General features: G+C 41.4%; 2 protein-coding genes across 5 annotated transcripts in view; one reads left to right on the forward strand and one right to left on the reverse strand.

Annotated features, from left to right (window-relative positions):
• Window positions 1–656: 656 nt before the first annotated feature.
• On the forward strand, window positions 657–12,183 carry PPIC (peptidylprolyl isomerase C). Its single transcript, XM_065045311.1, has 5 exons — window positions 657–854; window positions 5,992–6,105; window positions 8,338–8,431; window positions 10,012–10,196; window positions 11,604–12,183. Exons 1-5 carry the CDS (start codon window positions 687–689, stop codon window positions 11,730–11,732), a joined length of 690 nt encoding a protein of 229 aa, XP_064901383.1. The 5' UTR covers window positions 657–686; the 3' UTR covers window positions 11,733–12,183.
• Window positions 12,184–13,742: 1,559 nt separating this feature from the next.
• SNX24 (sorting nexin 24) overlaps window positions 13,743–17,181 on the reverse strand; it is a 93,256-nt gene continuing 89,817 nt past the window's right edge. For 2 of the 4 annotated variants that reach the window (XM_065045316.1, XM_065045313.1), the window contains one exon: window positions 13,743–14,724. In XM_065045316.1, the coding sequence (XP_064901388.1) occupies window positions 14,654–14,724 (71 nt within the window). In that variant the 3' untranslated portion in view covers window positions 13,743–14,653. The remainder of the gene's footprint in view (window positions 14,725–17,181) is intronic. The other 2 variants (XM_065045314.1, XM_065045312.1) reach the window with 1 other exon arrangement.

The following is a 17,181-nucleotide window of genomic DNA, read 5'->3' on the forward strand; positions in this document are numbered from 1 at the left end:
GAAAACCTGCTCAGGGGCCTAGCGTAATGGATACTTGAATTTGCACATAAACCTTTCGTGAATTTAAGTAATTAACTAGGGCATAAGGAAGGGCTGAGGGAACTGGGGCTGTTTAGCCTGGAGAAAAGGAGGCTGAGGAGAGACCTTATCGCTCTCTACAACCACCTGAAAGGAGGTTGTAGCATGGAGGGTGTCGGTCTCTTCTCCCAAGTAACAAGTGATAGGATGAGAGGAAATGGCCTCAAGTTGCACCAGGGGAGGTTTACATTCAATATTCGGGAAAATTTCTTCATGGAAAAGGTTGTCACGCACTGGACCGTGTTGCCCAGGGAAGTGGCTGAGTCAGCATCCATGGAAGGGTTTAAAAGATGTATAGATGAAGTTCTCGACACGGTTTAGTGACAGTGCTGGGGTTAACGGCTGGACTCGATGATCTCGAGGGTCTCTCCCAACTAAAATCACTGTGATTGTATGAATGCAGCCGGGGTTCCAAAGGCAGGCGGCCGCCACCACCCCCTTCCCAGCGCCCACCTCAGCCCAGGCGGCGTGCCCAGCTGCCGCGCTCCTCACAGCCTCCTCGTCCCCACCTCCTCCAAAGCCAAGCTGGGCCAGCCCCGGCCTCAGCCCGGCCGGGTGACCGCCCCGCGGTGACGGCCCCGCCGCGCCCCCGCCAGCCCCCCCGCCACATGGCGCAGGAGGGGCCGCCCGGCGGCGGGCGCAGGCGCCGCAGCTCTTGCCTCAGCGCCATGGCCCGCGGGGGGCCGGCGGCGCTCCTCGGCGCTGTCGCTTGCTTCTGCTTCCTGGCCCCGGCGGCTGAGGGCTTCAAGAAGAGGGGACCCAGCGTGACAGCCAAGGTGACTCGTGGCCGCGGCGGCTTCGCCTACCGGGAAGCCTTCCCGGCCGCCGGCCTGAGGCGAGTCGGGATCGGTCGGTCGTGAAGGGGCCGCGGCGTCTCCAAGGCGGTCCCCATGGGGGTGCGATTGCTGCCAGCTCCGCTGCCAGCTCCCACCCGTACTGAGAGGGTGGGGGCCGCCTGGCCGCCTTTTACCCTGGTTTTACAGTGAAAAGCTGGTCCCTCGCCGGCTCGCCCCTTCCCGGGCCGGGTTCCGGGCGGAAGGGAGGCCTCTGCAGCCGTCGGGTTTGGGGAGAACTTGGACAAATGCCGTAACTTTCCCGTTTCATAAGTGGTTTGGGTTGTGTTTTGTTTTGGTTTCTTTTAACCCCTTTAGGTATGGCTCTTTTCTGTAGGCGCTGCACGCCTCAAACTTTCAGTTATCTGATCGTTCCTGTGCCTCACAGAAATGGTAACTTTAAAGTTTGTAATTACATGCTCACGTCTGCGGTCTCCGCTGTCGCCATGGGCAGCTGGGGGCTGTGTGCTGGTGTCTGCAGCGCACTGAGCACCGGGGTTTTAACCACTCTGGGGCTTACTTGTGCTGTATTGATTTTTTTCCCACCTCCCTGACCCCTCCGCCTCGTTCCTTGCTGAAACTCTTGCTGTTGTGAGCTGTCATTTTATTACCCCCTGGTTTCCCGCTCCCTTGTCATTCTGCCCACAACAGGCTGGGGCACCTGGTGTGGCTGAAAACCTGAGCCCCACCACATCACCCCTCAGAGCGTGGTGCCAGCGGAGCTGCGGGCCGGGCCTGGCACGTCGGGGTGCTGCCGGTCTCCACCGTGGGCAGGATGGCATTTGCGGTGGAGGCACCTGTGGTAACGACAGAGACGGACTAGCAGGCTGTGCCACCTGGCAGAGGGCTGGGGATGCGCTTAGTTATAGCAACATGCTAGCATCTCTTTCCGAAAAGTTTTTTCTGGGATGAATAGTTTGGCTTTGGATAAAGTAGGGACTGGATGTTTCTGCCCTCAAGTACCTCTCCACCGACACTCATGAGCGAGTGCCTTGTTCCTGGTGAAAGACGCCTGCACTCATGAAATCATGGCAGGGAAGGACAGGGGCAGAGGTGCCTCTGAACTTCATTGCCACCATTGCTTACAACTGTCTGCACTTTCACTGTTACACACCATTGGATTTGATTTTTTGGGGGGAGGGGACTGTAAATCTCATATGCTTTCACCTCCAAATCATCTGGCAATATATTCCAGTTTAGTTAAGCATGAAGTACTTTGCTTCTTCAGACCTTCTGCCTAGGATTTAATTTTATGCCCTTTTCTGATTCTTAGGTTCTGGGACATAGAAAATTGCAGCTGCTAATTTTCCTTGTCCGAGCCACTCATAACTGTACAGAGCTCATCAAATCACACTGTTTTTCTCACTTGCAGCTTGTGTAGTTTTCATACAAAAGATATTCCAGGTCTTTGACCATCTGTGCTGCCCTTTTCTCTACCTTCCTTAAGTTGGCTTTATTGTTCTGCAATAGAGAAGCCAGAATTCCATGCAGTGCTCAAGGTATGAACGCACAGTACAGATGTATACCATGGCATAATTATGCCCATCTCTTGTCCTTATCCATTTTTAATTATTTCTAACATTCACTTTCCTTGTCTGACCTTCACAAGCCTAGAGCCAGACTTTTCATCAGACTGCTCAGGATGGCTCCAGCAGTCTTTTCTGCGTGGAGTCTAATTTAGGACATCTTGTTGTGACTGTGCAGTCCTCTTCCGCATGCAGTATTTTACATTTATCAGAAATTCCTGTATCATTGTATTAGCCAGTCTCTAAGGATCATGAGGTCTTTTTTTAACAGTCAGCTTTTTTTTTTTCCCTGAAGAGCCGAATACTGTTGGCCATTTTTTCGTTTTGATATAAACCATCTTGTGTAAATTATATGTAAATGTTAATGAGAACCAGCCATTCTTACTGCTAGGCACTTTTTTGTTTCAGTTTTGAATTACTAACTGCAAATTATAAGTAAGTCTAATATTTTTATAAATTTTAATAAGATCAAAAATTTATAATTTTCTTTAGGAGTTTTAGTGAAGAATCTGGCCAGATGTTTTTTGATATTTGAGACTGCTGTGTTGGCCACCTCACTATTGTCTGCATGCTTACTGACTTTCCAGAGAAGTTGAGGAAATATGCTTAAGAGAACGTGGCTTCTCTATGCAAAAATGGCATCTAGGGCTACCAAATATTTCCGTATTTGATTTCCTGGCCAGAAATGCACAGACACATTATGTGGTATGTAATTAGGAAGTGCAGAGCTTTCCAAAAATCATCGAGCGTATAGCATGGGTATGTGCCAGGAACTTACTGTTTGTTCACAGATGTGGAATACGCTGAAGCAACAATTTTTTGGAAGTATTTGGCTTGCTGGTTAGGTGAGTATCTCTGCCACGCATGAAGCCTTCTTCTCAAGTTAGGTTTGCAATATATGATGGACTTGTTTCCGTGTGCTCTGTGAAAGTGTTTGACATTACTCCTATCTGGGGTTATTGCTTGGTAGCTTCAGTTGTGTTACTTGTATATGCTTACATATTTCAGGCAGTCCTTCTACTAGGACAGTATTTCCAGGCAAAATAAGCTGTGTTTAGAAGACATAGGCAGGCAGTACCCCTCACCCAGGTAAACCTGGCAGCAAGATTCAGAGAAGTGTGTTTATTAAAATGTTAAGGAGTTAGTGAAAGTGTGCTGTTAGTACTTTGGGAACCACACATCTAAGAAGCATGTTATTTAGTGCCAAGTGCCAAGGAAACGAATGAGGTGTATCAAAAGGAATTTTATTTTCTTTACAGAGCTTTTATAGCATTAGCCAAAAGTTCAGCAGTCAAAACCACATGGAAGATCAAGAAACGGTAGAAATGTTTAGTGGGAGAGCGTGAAAGAGGCATTCACATTGGAGAGACTGTGGTCATTTATTATCATTATTGAACTAATTTCCTAGCATTGCAGACGAGTAATAGTTGGTTGAGTGCCACAAGGAACAGCAAATACCACATCATAGGAATGCACATTGCTGTTTCCTAGAAGTTGTAACAGTCTTTATGTAACTTTTTCAGAACTTCAAAATGCCTCATTTCCTGACAGCTGTTCCTATTTTCAGTAATTGATGGAACATTTTTGAATGTTTAAATATGCATTCATATATTCTGAACTATATTAAAATGCTTTAAAAATAATTTGCCTTTTTGAAGTTGCTTTGTAGCAGCATCTACATTGACACTTCTAGGCAATCAGCTGAATAATGCAGCCTGGTTATTTCTCTATAATGTCTGAATTTATATTTTGGAAAGTGACTCCTTTCTTGAGCTGTAGGTTTTTCTCCCCACTGTTTGTCGATTTAATGAAATCTCAGCTTTCACCCAGACTCAATCACATACAAACTAATGCCTAGAACAGTGAAGATTATGACTGGATAGCAAACTATTGTTTGTGGGTATTGTCGGTACTATAGTTCCTTATTGTTCACTACACTGGAACAGAATCATTGCTCTTCCTTACTTTCGTATTTCATCTTTTCTATACAGCTTTTCTATACACACGTCTGGGAACAATCTTCTTGAACACTATCTTCAAACTTGTGATACAGCAGGCGCATTAAGTCCATAAAAGCAATAAGAATCAAGATGTATAGTCACTAGTTTTCAAACAGTTTCCTGCATTTTGGTAGCTCTGAAAGGATTTTTCTTGAACAGCACCCTCAGGAATTGAAGGATACTATAGGTTGGTGCAAAAGGAATTGCAGTTTTTGCATTGCTGAAATTTGCTGTTTGACATTGGAATATAATATTAAAAAAATATGGTTATGTTATACATAATTATAATTTGCTTTTCTTGCTTCATTTTTTTTGCTACTGACTTATCACTTGGTGTTTATTTTATATTTTAGTATTTTAGACTATGGAAATGATGTTAGACAAAAAGCAAATCTGAGCCATTTTCTTATTCAAGTTCAAAATGGGTTGTAGCGCAGCAGAGATAACTCACAACATCAATGCATTTGGCCCAGGAACTGCTCACGAATGTACAGTGCAGTGATGGTTCAAGAAGTTTCACAAAGGAGATGAGAGCCTTCAAGATGAGGAGTGTAGTAGTGGCCATCGGAAGTTGGCAACGACCAGTTGAGAGCAATCATGGAAGCTGATCCTCTTACAACTACATGAGAAGTTGCTGAAGAAGTCAGTGTTGACCATTATACAGTTGTTTGGCATTTGAAGAAAATTGGAAAGGTGAAAAAGCTCGATAAGTGGATGCCTCATGAACTGACTGAAAATAAAAAAAATCGTAGTTTTGAAGTGTCGTCTTACTCCACACAACAACAACAAATCACTTCTCAATCGGATTGTGATGTGCGACAAAAAGTGGATTCTATATGACAACCAGCGGTGACCAGCTCAGTGGTTGGATCAAGAAGAATCTCCAAAGCACTTCTCAAAGCCAAACTTGCACCAAGAAAAGGTCGCAGTCACTGCTTGGTGGTCCACTAGAGCTTTCTGAATCCCGGTGAAACCATTCCATCTGAGAAATATGCTCAGTGAATCAATGAAGTACACTGGAAACTGCAATGCCTGCAGCCAGCATCAATCATCAGAAGGGTCAAATTCTTCTCCACAACAACACCCGACTGCACATCACACAACCAGTACTTCAAAAGTTGAACAAACTGGGCTACAAAGTTTTGCCTCATCTGCCGTATTCACCTGACCTCTCACTAACTGACTACTGCTTCTTCAAGGATTTCGACAATCTTTTTCAGGGAAAATGCTTCCACAACCAGCGGGATGCAGAAAATACTTCCTAAGGGTTCTCTGAATCCTGAAGCACAGAATTTTACCTTACAGGCGTAAACAAACTTACTTCTCATTGGCAAAAATGTATTGATTGTTGTGTTCCTATTTTGATTAATAAAGATGCGTTTCAGACTAGTTATAATGATTTAAAGTTCATGGTCCAAAACTGCAGTTACTTTTGCAACAACCTAATACAGACCACCCAGAAGCAGTTTCTTACTACCTTATGCTTTCAAAAGCTTGGTCTTTATGTTTTGCTCATGTTTGTGTCGCTTTTGTTCTCTTCACAAAAATGTTCAGGTATTCTTTGATGTGAAGATTGGAGACAAAGACATTGGCAGAATTGTAATTGGATTGTTTGGAAAAGTTGTCCCAAAGACGGTGGAGAACTTCATTGTGCTGGCAACTGGAGAAGTACGTTTGTGGTTTTCTTCCATTGTGTACTGAAGTTTGGATTGAGAAGTAAACATTGTTTAGTGCTGTTTCAGTTGTGAGCTCTCCATCTTAATTCAGTGGAGCCTGTGCAAGAGCGCCATCACCAAGGCTGTGCACTGGTGTCTGTCTTCTCATGTCCTTGAGGCTTGGTTCACAAGATGTAATTATGAGATGTTGGATATATTTGAGGGAAGTATAGTTAACAAAGATGAGGAGAAAGCTGAGGTACTTAATACCTACTTTGCCTCAGTTTTTACCAGTAAGGCAGGTGGCCCTCAGGACAACTCATCTCTGGAGGTGGTTGACAGAGATAGGAAGCCAAATAGGGCCCTTGTATTCCAGGAGGAAATAGTTGGTGATTTACTGAGCCATCTGGATCCTCACAAGTCTATGGGACCAGATGGGATCCATCCTAGGGTGATGAGGGAGCTAGCAGAAGAACTTGCCAAGCCGCTCTCCATCATCTTCCAACAGCCCTGGCTCACTGGGAAGGTCCCATATGATTGGAAATTGGCCAGTGTTACCCCAGTCCACAAAAAGGGCTGCAGAGCTGACCCTGGCAACTACAGGCCTGTCAGCCTGACCTCGGTGCCTGGCAGGGTTATGGAGCAGATCATCCTGAATGGAATCACACAGCACCTTCAGGATGGACAAGGGATCAGACCCAGCCAGCATGGGTTTAGGAGGGGCAGGTCCTGTCTGACCAACCTGATCTCCTTTTATGATCAGGTGACCCAGCTGGTGGATGAGGGGAAAGCCGTGGATGTGGTCTATCTGGACTTCAGCAAGGCCTTTGACACTGTCTCCCATAATATACTCCTGCAAAAGCTGGTAGCCCATGGCTTGGACAAGTGTACTCTACGCTGGGTTAAGAACTGGCTGGAGGGCCGGGCCCAGACAGTGCTGGTGAATGGGGCTGCATCCAGCTGGCGGCCAGTCACTAGTGATGTTCCCCAGGGGTCAGTGTTGGGTCCAGTCCTGTTTAACATCTTTATTGACGATTTAGATGAGGGGATTGAGACCATCATCAGCAAATTTGCTGATGACACCAAGTTGGGAGGGAGTGTCGACCTGCTGGAAGGCAGGAGGGCTCTGCAGAGGGATCTGGATAGACTGGAAAAATGGGCTGATTCCAATGGGATGAAGTTCAATAAGGCCAAATGCCGGGTGCTGCACTTTGGTCACAACAACCCCCTGCAGCGCTACAGGCTGGGCGCAGAGTGGCTGGAGAGCAGTCAGACAGAAAGGGACCTGGGGGTACTAATTGACAGGAAGCTCAACATGAGCCAACAGTGTGCCCAGGTGGCCAAGAAGGCCAACGGTATCCTGTCCTGTATCAAAAACAGCGTGGTTAGCAGGACAAGGGAAGTGATCCTTCCCCTGTACTCTGCATTGGTGAGGCCACACCTGGAGTATTGTGTTCAGTTCTGGGCCCCTCAGTTCAGGAAAGACATTGAAGTGCTGGAGCGGGTCCAGAGGAGAGCAACACAACTGGTGAAGGGACTTGAACATAAGACCTATGGGGAGAGGCTGAGGGAGCTGGGGTTGTTTAGTCTAGAGAAGAGGAGGCTTAGAGGTGACCTCATCACTCTCTATAACTACCTGAAGGGAAGTTATAGCCAGGTGGGGATTGGTCTCTTCTCCCAGGCAGTTAGCAATAGGACAAGGGGGCATGGGCTTAAACTCTACCAGGGGAAATTTAGGCTGGATATTAGAAAGAAATTCTTTACAGAGAGAGTGGTCAGGCATTGGAATGGCCTGCCCAGGGAGGTAGTGGACTCGCCGTCCCTGGAGGTTTTTAAACTGAGATTGGACATGGCCCTTAGTGCCATGATCTAGTAAATGGACTAGAGTTGGACCAAGGGTTGGACTCGATGATCTCTGAGGTCTTTTCCAGCCCAGTCGATGCTGTGATTCTGTGATATCACCACCTCAATCTGTCCCTGCCAGGCAGACCTAGCATGTAGAGGTACTGTGGCTGGTTGCCAGTCAAATAAAGACAATGGTTTTGATCACCTGAATAATACCTGCTTTGTGGCAGTGCAGCCCAAATGCATTCAACTGCATCTCAGTTTAATATTTTTCTTGCCAGTATTTGTCTTTGGTGGTAGTATATTCTGTGAAATCTGGCCATTGACTACATGTGTATTTCCATATGACTGTAAAGAACTGGATGTTATATTCATTTACAGAGTTATTTCATTTTCTTAGAGAGGATATGGATACAAAGGAAGTAAATTTCATCGTGTGATCAAAGACTTCATGATTCAAGGAGGAGACTTTACAGCTGGAGATGGATCAGGAGGTAACATGCTTGTTATCTTCCAGGTTCCCTTTCTGTTCTTCAAACGTCTACTGAAAATACGGGCAAAACAGCATATTCCCTCATTATTTCAGGCCATATAAATGAAAAAAAAAAAAAGTTTTAGAGCAGCTAGTACTTTTCCAAGCATCTTGGAACATAAGCTGCAATTATTTGGATTACCTGATTATATGTATGTGTAGAGCTTCCTTTGTCCTCAGTTTTTGCAGATAGCTCTCTTTTCTGTCTGTGACCTGTCCCCAGTCAAGATGCATGGCTTTGTGTGGTGGCTGGAGACACATGACCAGCTCTGCTGATCCTACACCATACTGTCTCCAAAAGGTGGATGTCTGCGCCCTTCCACTGCTCTGACTTTGTGACAGCACTCCTTTCCTGAGGCACTCAGTGAAAGCACATAGAGGGAAGGCAGGTGGGGAAGCAGTAGGCTGTCCTCTCTGCCCTGGGCTCAGCCAGTTTGGTGGAACCCTCTGCAATGTGCTATTGGTGGGAATTTCAAAACGGGTAGAGGAATTACAAAGTCAGGGTCATGCCCTCTCGCTTTTTCCCTCTTACTAAATGTAAAACCCCAAACTTGCTGGTGGTGTGAGTTCTGGCTGTGTGTTGTAACTTCTCCCTCCTGAGCCTCCAGAAGACCAGTTCAGTCCACTAAGGAGGGCAATCCCATTGCAGTGTCTCTTGCATGCATTCTGGCTTCTGATTTCTTCTCTTCCTTTACATGCACATTCTTCACGTGCTGCGTTTTGAACTATCTGCATAAAATGTTAGTGATTTCCCCGCCGGGACAGAATGGAAAACACATTCCTTTTCCTTGCAGCGAACAATGGGGAAGGCTAAAATACCAAAGACACAAGTTTTAGAATTAAAGGTAGGCAGTGTTTGTTTGCCTGCTAATACTGTTTATTGGGATAGTATCTGACAGTGTGTTGGGAGTAATGTCTCCATTGTGCTAGGTGCTGTATAATTAAAGAATGAGACAGACAACCCTCTCTTTTCAAAGTGATGGTGGTTTAAACATGACTCAAATGTTTTCTTTTCTAAACCATTTTAGAAACATCAAAATCCTTAGGTAACGCTTGTGCAAATCCCCACTGAGTCTTTTCAGCTAAGTTCTATTTGGTGTTCTTATATTTCTAAACAGGTCTAAAGCATTTTCTCACCAGGAGGAAAAATTTGTAAAAGTAAAGACTAAAATTGTGACAAAACACAGCAACCTTGTTTTTAGTGGCCATAATTATATAATCTAAATTTGTTGAACAGGATGAAGTATACTATTATTCAGTGGTGTCTGTAAACAGGACATTTGAAGCTTGCTTGTTAAATACGAAGGATAAAGCATCAGCTTTGAATTTTCTTTCCGTATATGTGGTGCTTTACCTTATCTTCTTCTTTACATACAAGATGCTTTTAGTTACAGAATCACTGATGATGGAGCAGTGATGTTGCTGTGCTTCCTCAAACCAGGAGTCTTCAGGTCCTGAATTTATACTTCGTTTTTCTCATTTTTGAACAAAAACAGTTTCTTTGATGTTGTTAAAAGTTTGCTTTCGTATTTTGTGTCACAGGAAGAAGCATCTATGGAGAAAGGTTTCCAGATGAGAACTTCAAGCTCAAACACTATGGAATTGGATGGGTTAGCATGGCTAATTCTGGCCCAGACACCAATGGATCCCAGTTCTTCATCAGTGTGACAAAGCCTTCCTGGTTAGATGGAAAACACGTAGTATTTGGCAAAGTCCTTGATGGAATGGTAAGCTGGAAGTAGTGGCAAGATCAATACGAGAAAATCTGGACAAATTGTTACCTGTGTTAGTGTAATTTAGACCATTGTGGTTCAGAATTATTGAGTGTTTATCTGATATGTAGAAAGCAATTGTGAAGATTCTGAATCTGGACAATTTAGAACTTAAATAGGAAATGCTGACTGCAGAAATGGAAGCTTAAATCAGGTCTGTGGCTTGCGCAGCTCTTGTTTCTGACCACTAATGACTGAAATCAACACTGACACCTTTGCAGATTACGAATGGAGTAAGTTCAGGTCCGCCTTTCACTAATGCTGTTAGTCATGAAATGAAATAATTGTATTTCTGCAAGATAAAATCTAATTTTGTAGCATGTGCTAGTTAACATTTTCACTGTTACGGTTTTTAGAAGCACACGAATGTAAAATATACAAACATACTCAGATCTGTTTAAAAAGAAAAAATCTAGTTAATTCCCTCAAACTCTACACAGCTGCAAAACTGATCAAGCGTATGTCATTGCAAAGGCCACATATATTTTAAGTTTAAAAATGGCAGTTCCAGCTAAATATACTTTTAGTAGTCTGTTTTTCCTTTTAAATTATTTCATCTGCTTTTTGTTTTGAAAGGAATGGGGGAAACATGAACTGCTGTACTTGACCAGCTGTTTGTGGAGTTTGAAAACCTCCTCAGAACACTGGCCTCCACTCCCACTTTGATATTGAATTCTCATGAGCTACAGTAGCAGCTTACAAGTTTTGAGAAGAAACTTAGACTAAGTTTTAGTTCAGTTAGGTTAATGGACAAATATTGAAAGCCAGGTAGTCAATATTCCTGACTTCATTTTGTCCTTTCGAAATGCTGCTTCAGTTATCTGCCTTGCACGAGGCCAGTAGTTAACCTGTACCCATCTGACTGGAAGGCATTGTGCCACACTTAAAGTTTGTGTGTGTGTATGTTACACTAAAGGTAAAAGTAATCAGATTTCTTGAAGCACAGCTATGCTGTACTATTAGAAAAATAGTTCTTGCTTATCCTTCATGATCTCTGGATTCACTTTCTACTCATAGACTAAAGGTAGACCCTACATGTGCTACATCGATCAGCTGAAATGATAATTTCAGTTGCTCCTTTTTGTGTGTGATTTTGTTTTTGTTTTTTAATTTTTATGGGAGGGCAAACAGCCTTCCTTGTGCTTCTGTCAGCTGTGTCTGGGTTATAGTGTGGCACAACTACTAATGTGGAAAAAAAAAAGGCATATGGGAACTCAACGGGGTAAAGGTCTTTATTCAGTTGTTTTAATAAATAGTAATGCCAGGAGCTCTTAGTTGTTTGCCTGGTACCAGACTTGAGCCACTGGGGTTTCCTTGGCTAAACTGAACTCTTCTTTTTCTTTCTTTTTTTTTTTTCAACAGTCGGTGGTGCATTCGATAGAACTCCAGCAGACGGATGAACACGACCGGCCCCTTCAAGACTGTGTGATTGTGAACAGTGGAAAAATAGCTGTAAAAGAACCATTCGTAGTTGAAGTAGGTGACTGGTGAGACCAACAGTCAGAATGCAAACTAAAACTTAACCATTTTTCTCTAAGGCCTATTTTGGACCAATCTCAACTGTCCATTTTTTCTCCTCAAAGCGTATGAGGCTATATTTAGATAATACTTATGATTTGCCAAATACATAAAAGATAATGACCATTTCTATAAAACTTGATAGAGCTGTCACTCCTTGAAGTTCAAGACATATCCCACTAAATTCTAGATGTCACAGAAAAAGTATTTCATGAAAAATTTCCAAAGTACTTCTGTTTTTTCATGGTTTGAAATACAGTCATTTTGCTCATTTTGGAAATTTTTGCAATATTTGTTTCCACCTTTTCAACAAAAAAAATACTATTTTCTGTCTGTTACAGCATGTATCAGCATTTTTAAAAATGAAAAAAAAAAAGTAAAATACAGAAATGTTATAACTAAATAAACTTTGATTTGAAATAAATACTTATTGAAGAGCTTTATTTATTTCCCCTTGAAAAGGCTTTTTTCTCATCGCATATATGCAGGGGGTGGTGCTTTCCAGGAAATTAAGTTGTAAGGTTAGAGCAGGGATGGTAAATTTCTCTTATCTTAATGTGTCAGATAAACTCTGTCTTTCAAAAATCCAGATTATTCAGATGATACAATCCTGTAATCAAGGAAAAGCAGCTCTATTGTTAAATAAAATCAGTTAGAAACTGATTAAAACAGCAGAGTCCTTGTTTTACAGTGCAGTGAGTTTTATAACACCTTGCTAATCTTATTTATGATAAAGCTCAAATACTCTTTCTTGCAGTTTTGCTGTTTGTCAGAGGTGCAACTCCAGGTTCATTATTTTTTGAACGCTTCTTAAATAACTCTTGACAACTTAACTGCTAGTTTTTAAACACGGTCAGCATAAGGTACCACTTGGAGACAGTGGTGTTCATCAGGTTCTTTAACGGTTACATACTACTCCACAGGAAAGATGTGAGTTTTTTTTCTTGAGTTCTGGTGTTTCAGAGCTGAATACAAAAGACGCCAAGATACCATGAAGGATTTATCCACCCATACAGCAGGCAGCACACCACTCACCTTTGTAGTGACTTGTTTCCTGAAGGTGTCCTGGAGCCCATGGGAGGTTCCCAGGCTTGGGGTGGTGCAGGGGAAGAGCAAGTGCTACGGCACAGAGCTTGTGGGTACCTACGGGCACCCCCCTCACAAAGAAACAGGAAAATGCTGTAGGCAGGGATATACCTCAGGTAATTAATGACACTGGTAGTTAACAGATGTGTGTGTGCTGGTTCATCATCCAGAGTCCTGGGGCCTCTCCTGAGGGTAAATACTGATACTTCTTTTCAGAGACCTGTGAAAAAATTACTGTCCTTGTTAAAATAGGGCTAGAGGAGAACATGTTGAGGGCTTCTAAATTTGCCTAGTACTAAGCAATCAGACTTCCGTTTTAACCCTGTTCGTATTTCTTCCTACTAGCTGTTTAAAGTAAAATTCTCTGAAAAGCAGCACTGTGTTAGGAAGTAAGAGCAAGAATGCTTCTGCCTCCCTCAGCTGAATAGCTTTTGGCTAGCAGCTGAAAGCTTTCCCGGAGGCTGACAGTGTCAAGAATTCTGCAACCTGAACAAGTGCTGCAGCCACAGGCCAGCCTGTTACACAAGTCCCAGCTTTTCACCATCCCCCAGCAGCTTTAAAACAGATCTAGTGGTCAGCCAGAGGCAACCCATGCCTCTCCAGGACCAGGCTTCTGTTTGTGTCTACCTTTGTCATTACCGCTGTGAAACACTCCCTTCCCCTGATGAGCCCTATGATTTACTGGCTGTTCAATTACACTGATTTTTTTTTCCTCAAGACATACACGTTTATAAGCATAGCAAGTTCAGCACAGTGCTGAGAGCTTTAAACAAGCAGATAACTCAGGTATTTTCTCATGCTTCATGTGAAGATATCTGTGAAACCCATCTCTGATGACACATGCTCAAAGAAATGTCTTTCAATAGAAACGTACAAAAAATACACTGAAGCAGTATATTCATGTTCTAGTAATGTATTTCATAATGTCCAGTAGCACACATACAAATTTCCAGTTAAGTCTGAACAAATACTTATATAAGTATATATACGTATCAGTTTTAGTTTTATCATTTTACTGCTCCATGACTTATAAAATGTTAAGATATGGAATACAGTTTACTTGGAGAGTAAACATACACACAGATTAGATATCATAACCAAATGGAAATGCATAAATGCCATGTAAAATCTCCTGGTAGATAAAATAATTTCAACTAAAATCTAAAAAATTTCCTGAGAGCAAGCTGTGTTATTTCATGATGTGGAAGTATGTTTACCAATAGAAATTCTCCGTACACCTGCATTGTTCTTTTCCAACATGATGTTTAAGAGCAGATTAAAAATAACTTAAGAGAAATGAGCAGATAATTTTAAGTCACTTTCAATTTCTTCTTGCCCCCTCCCCTCATATTTTATTTTTTGGCAATCTCTCACTCTCTTCAGCGCCAGCACTTTTAACGTATCCACTGCCAGCAATGGGTAACGTGCTGGGAAAAATCCTGGTGCAAAATGGTTTAGTGTAATTTATGTTAGAAATTATAGAAATAATTAGTAAAGCTTTCAATTCTTTTCAAAGGTTAGTGTAATTCAGTGTCTGACTTTCAGATTTTAGTGTTAAATAGTTAGAGCATGTCAATATATAGACGGTATAAATAACTTCAATACAGTTGTTTCCATATCTTCTTTTTTAAAAAGCAGCAATTGTAGTGATATTGATTTAATTTAAAAAGATATAATGCTTGAACTTAAACTGAGGTTGTGTCTTTTGCTTCTGAGCGTAATTTTCACATCGCAGAATTTTTTTTCCATTAATTCCATTGAACATGACTTGGAGACTTGCTTCAGCTTCTTCCAGCCACACATCACTTCTACCTGGGCAGTAAGTGGGGATAAAATATTCCATGTAGAGTGCCTTCTATAACCACATTTGGAAAGTCATCTGAAAAAAAAAAAAAAAGAAAAAACCTTGCTTTCTTATCTATGACAGTACAATATAAATGTTTTTGTGAAACGTAACTAGGTAAGGCCTCGTATAATTTGGGTTACTGCATCACTCAACTGCTTATCCGTGTTGGGGATGTGCTATTATAATGCTGTTTCAGCACTAAAGCCACTTCAGTGTAGCACTGGGCATTGCATGACTGCGCTGCCAGATTTGTAGCTTATTGATTTAAAGGGATGTTCTAATACTTAATGCTGCTAGGCTCCAGCTCTTTATCTGAATCTTTTCTCACAAGGAAGATGGATTACACTGGCAATTCAATTTCTAACAAAATCTCAATATACTTGAAGGAATTCCAAGATTGCTACTGGGAATACTTCAAAGCTGTTTTTCCATTGTGGTTTACAGCAATGTTTAGACAGAGGAGACTTGAAGATGCCTATACAATCAGAGATGATTATTTGAGGCAGGAAAATTTCAGGCTGTCTAATCAACATAAAATGTCAACGTGGTACAAAAAGTCATCCTACAATAACTGAAAGAAAAAAACACTATGTTCTTACCCCAGATGTAGAGGAAACTCGCCCTTAATTTTCATGTTAAATTCAGCATGAAAGAATTACCTGATAGAACACAGTAACACATCCACACAGAGGAATGGCAGGATGTACATTACTGTAGTGAAAATATTTTTCAAATGCACCAACTTCTGTATTTTTTAATGAAGCGTTTACTTAAATCACGGAGTATTAAGAATAAAAAATTCTGATCACATCTTAGGATCTTAATATTGCTATTACACTTGAAAATGGGTTTGCCTGGAAGGACTATTCTGATACAGAACTTTCCACACTTGACTTCCTTCACCTACCAGCCTACAGGATATTCCAAAAGGGGAGACTCAATTTTTATAAAAATGATTAGATACTTGCTAAATTAGATTGCCTGATGTGGGTGGGAATTAGGTTTTGCCCCTAATTATTTTGCTGAAATAATTTTGGAGGTAAAAAAGACTGAGGGAAAGTAGATTTTGACTTGATAAGAAAAAAAATAATCCTTATTAGCTGAAAGGTGTTATGTCATAGGTATTAATAAGGTGATTCCAGTGTATTATAGATGTTACCAACAGAGATATTATAGGATGTTTCAATGAATTGCAGCCTCCACCATAAACAATATATGCATAATTCTTCCCAACTTCTTATATTAAGTCATCATTATAAATTACTTATTAATATTTCAAATCCAATAATGACTCCCCAAGTCCTGCAAGCTCAGCTGTCCCAAATCACCCTAGTAGAATAACCGAATGCTGTTGTCATTAATGTTATTAAAAATACACTTGTAAGGGCAATCTGATGCTTTCCTTGTAAATTAAATGCTGCAGTTCCAGAAACAAGTTTTTACTGGTTCTTCTGTAACATTCAGTAAATGTAGGACAATGAGAATTGATTAAAAAAATGATACAAATTTCAGCATCAGATTTACTGTAAGGCTTTGTTGCCTCAAAAAAGTCAAGCATATTAATTTAAGTGTATAAATACACGAAAGCAAAGTCTTTGCAGATCTGATACTTACATGGCTTAAAGAATTGTCAGAACAATTCTCAAACAAGTCACAGTAAATCTGAGATTCTGTTTTTTAGACTTTGAGGTGCCATTTTGGATTTACAGCATTTGAGATTGTTCCTTCATTTTTCTTCAAAATAGCGTGTAATATTCTCTACCCACCTCCTCAAAAAGAAGTGGCCACCTTACACAAAAAGTTATGTGCTCATGCTCTCAGACTGAGTTAGACACACCATGAAAAAGTCTGAAAAACCATGAGGTTTGTAACTATAAATCTTATTTTTGGAAAGTTGTCTTGCAGCTCAACAATACTTGAAGTCCAGTCATTAAAATAATGGCAAGACTATATTTTATACAGACAGTGCAATGACGGGAGAAAAAAAAAAAAATCATTCTTTCAGTATTATGTTCCAAAACCAGCTACTTATTTCATTAAAAACCCACAAATACATAATTTCCTGTTTTATGGGAAGATGTTAACACAGGCTTTCCTGTATCAGGAAAATACTAACTCCGCTTCTGATCCAAACAGCTGTCACAGTTCACCTTCTTCAAAGAGTACATACAATGAATAATGAATAGTTACTTGCTAATGGACATTTACTTTTGATCATAGTTTGAACAGCCTTGGCTGCTTTTTACAAATGAATAGTCTATCAAAGTACGAACTGATCTAAGAGAGAAAATTTTAGAATGCTCATTTGTATTTTATCTGTGCTGCAAAGTAAATAAAAAGAAGAATTGAAGAGTAGTTTCTTCCTATCTAGATTTGAGTCAACGACTGCAGCCTCTAGACTTATGGGTTGGTTTTCTTCTTTTTAAAATACAACTCACTTGCAGATTTGTGTTTTAATTCATTAAGTTAAAGAATACCCTGCAAATGAAT

This window comes from Columba livia, chromosome Z, assembly GCF_036013475.1.
Source record: "Columba livia isolate bColLiv1 breed racing homer chromosome Z, bColLiv1.pat.W.v2, whole genome shotgun sequence".
NCBI classification, from domain to species: domain Eukaryota; kingdom Metazoa; phylum Chordata; class Aves; order Columbiformes; family Columbidae; genus Columba; species Columba livia.

Coding starts and splice junctions, on each gene's coding strand:
- PPIC (XM_065045311.1), top strand. CDS start 687: ATGGCGCAGGAGGGGCCGCCCGGCGGCGGGCGCAGGCGCCGCAGCTCT. Junction 855..5,991: donor GACCCAGCGTGACAGCCAAG/GTGACTCGTGGC, acceptor AAAAATGTTCAG/GTATTCTTTGATGTGAAGAT. Junction 10,197..11,603: donor GCAAAGTCCTTGATGGAATG/GTAAGCTGGAAG, acceptor TTTTTTCAACAG/TCGGTGGTGCATTCGATAGA.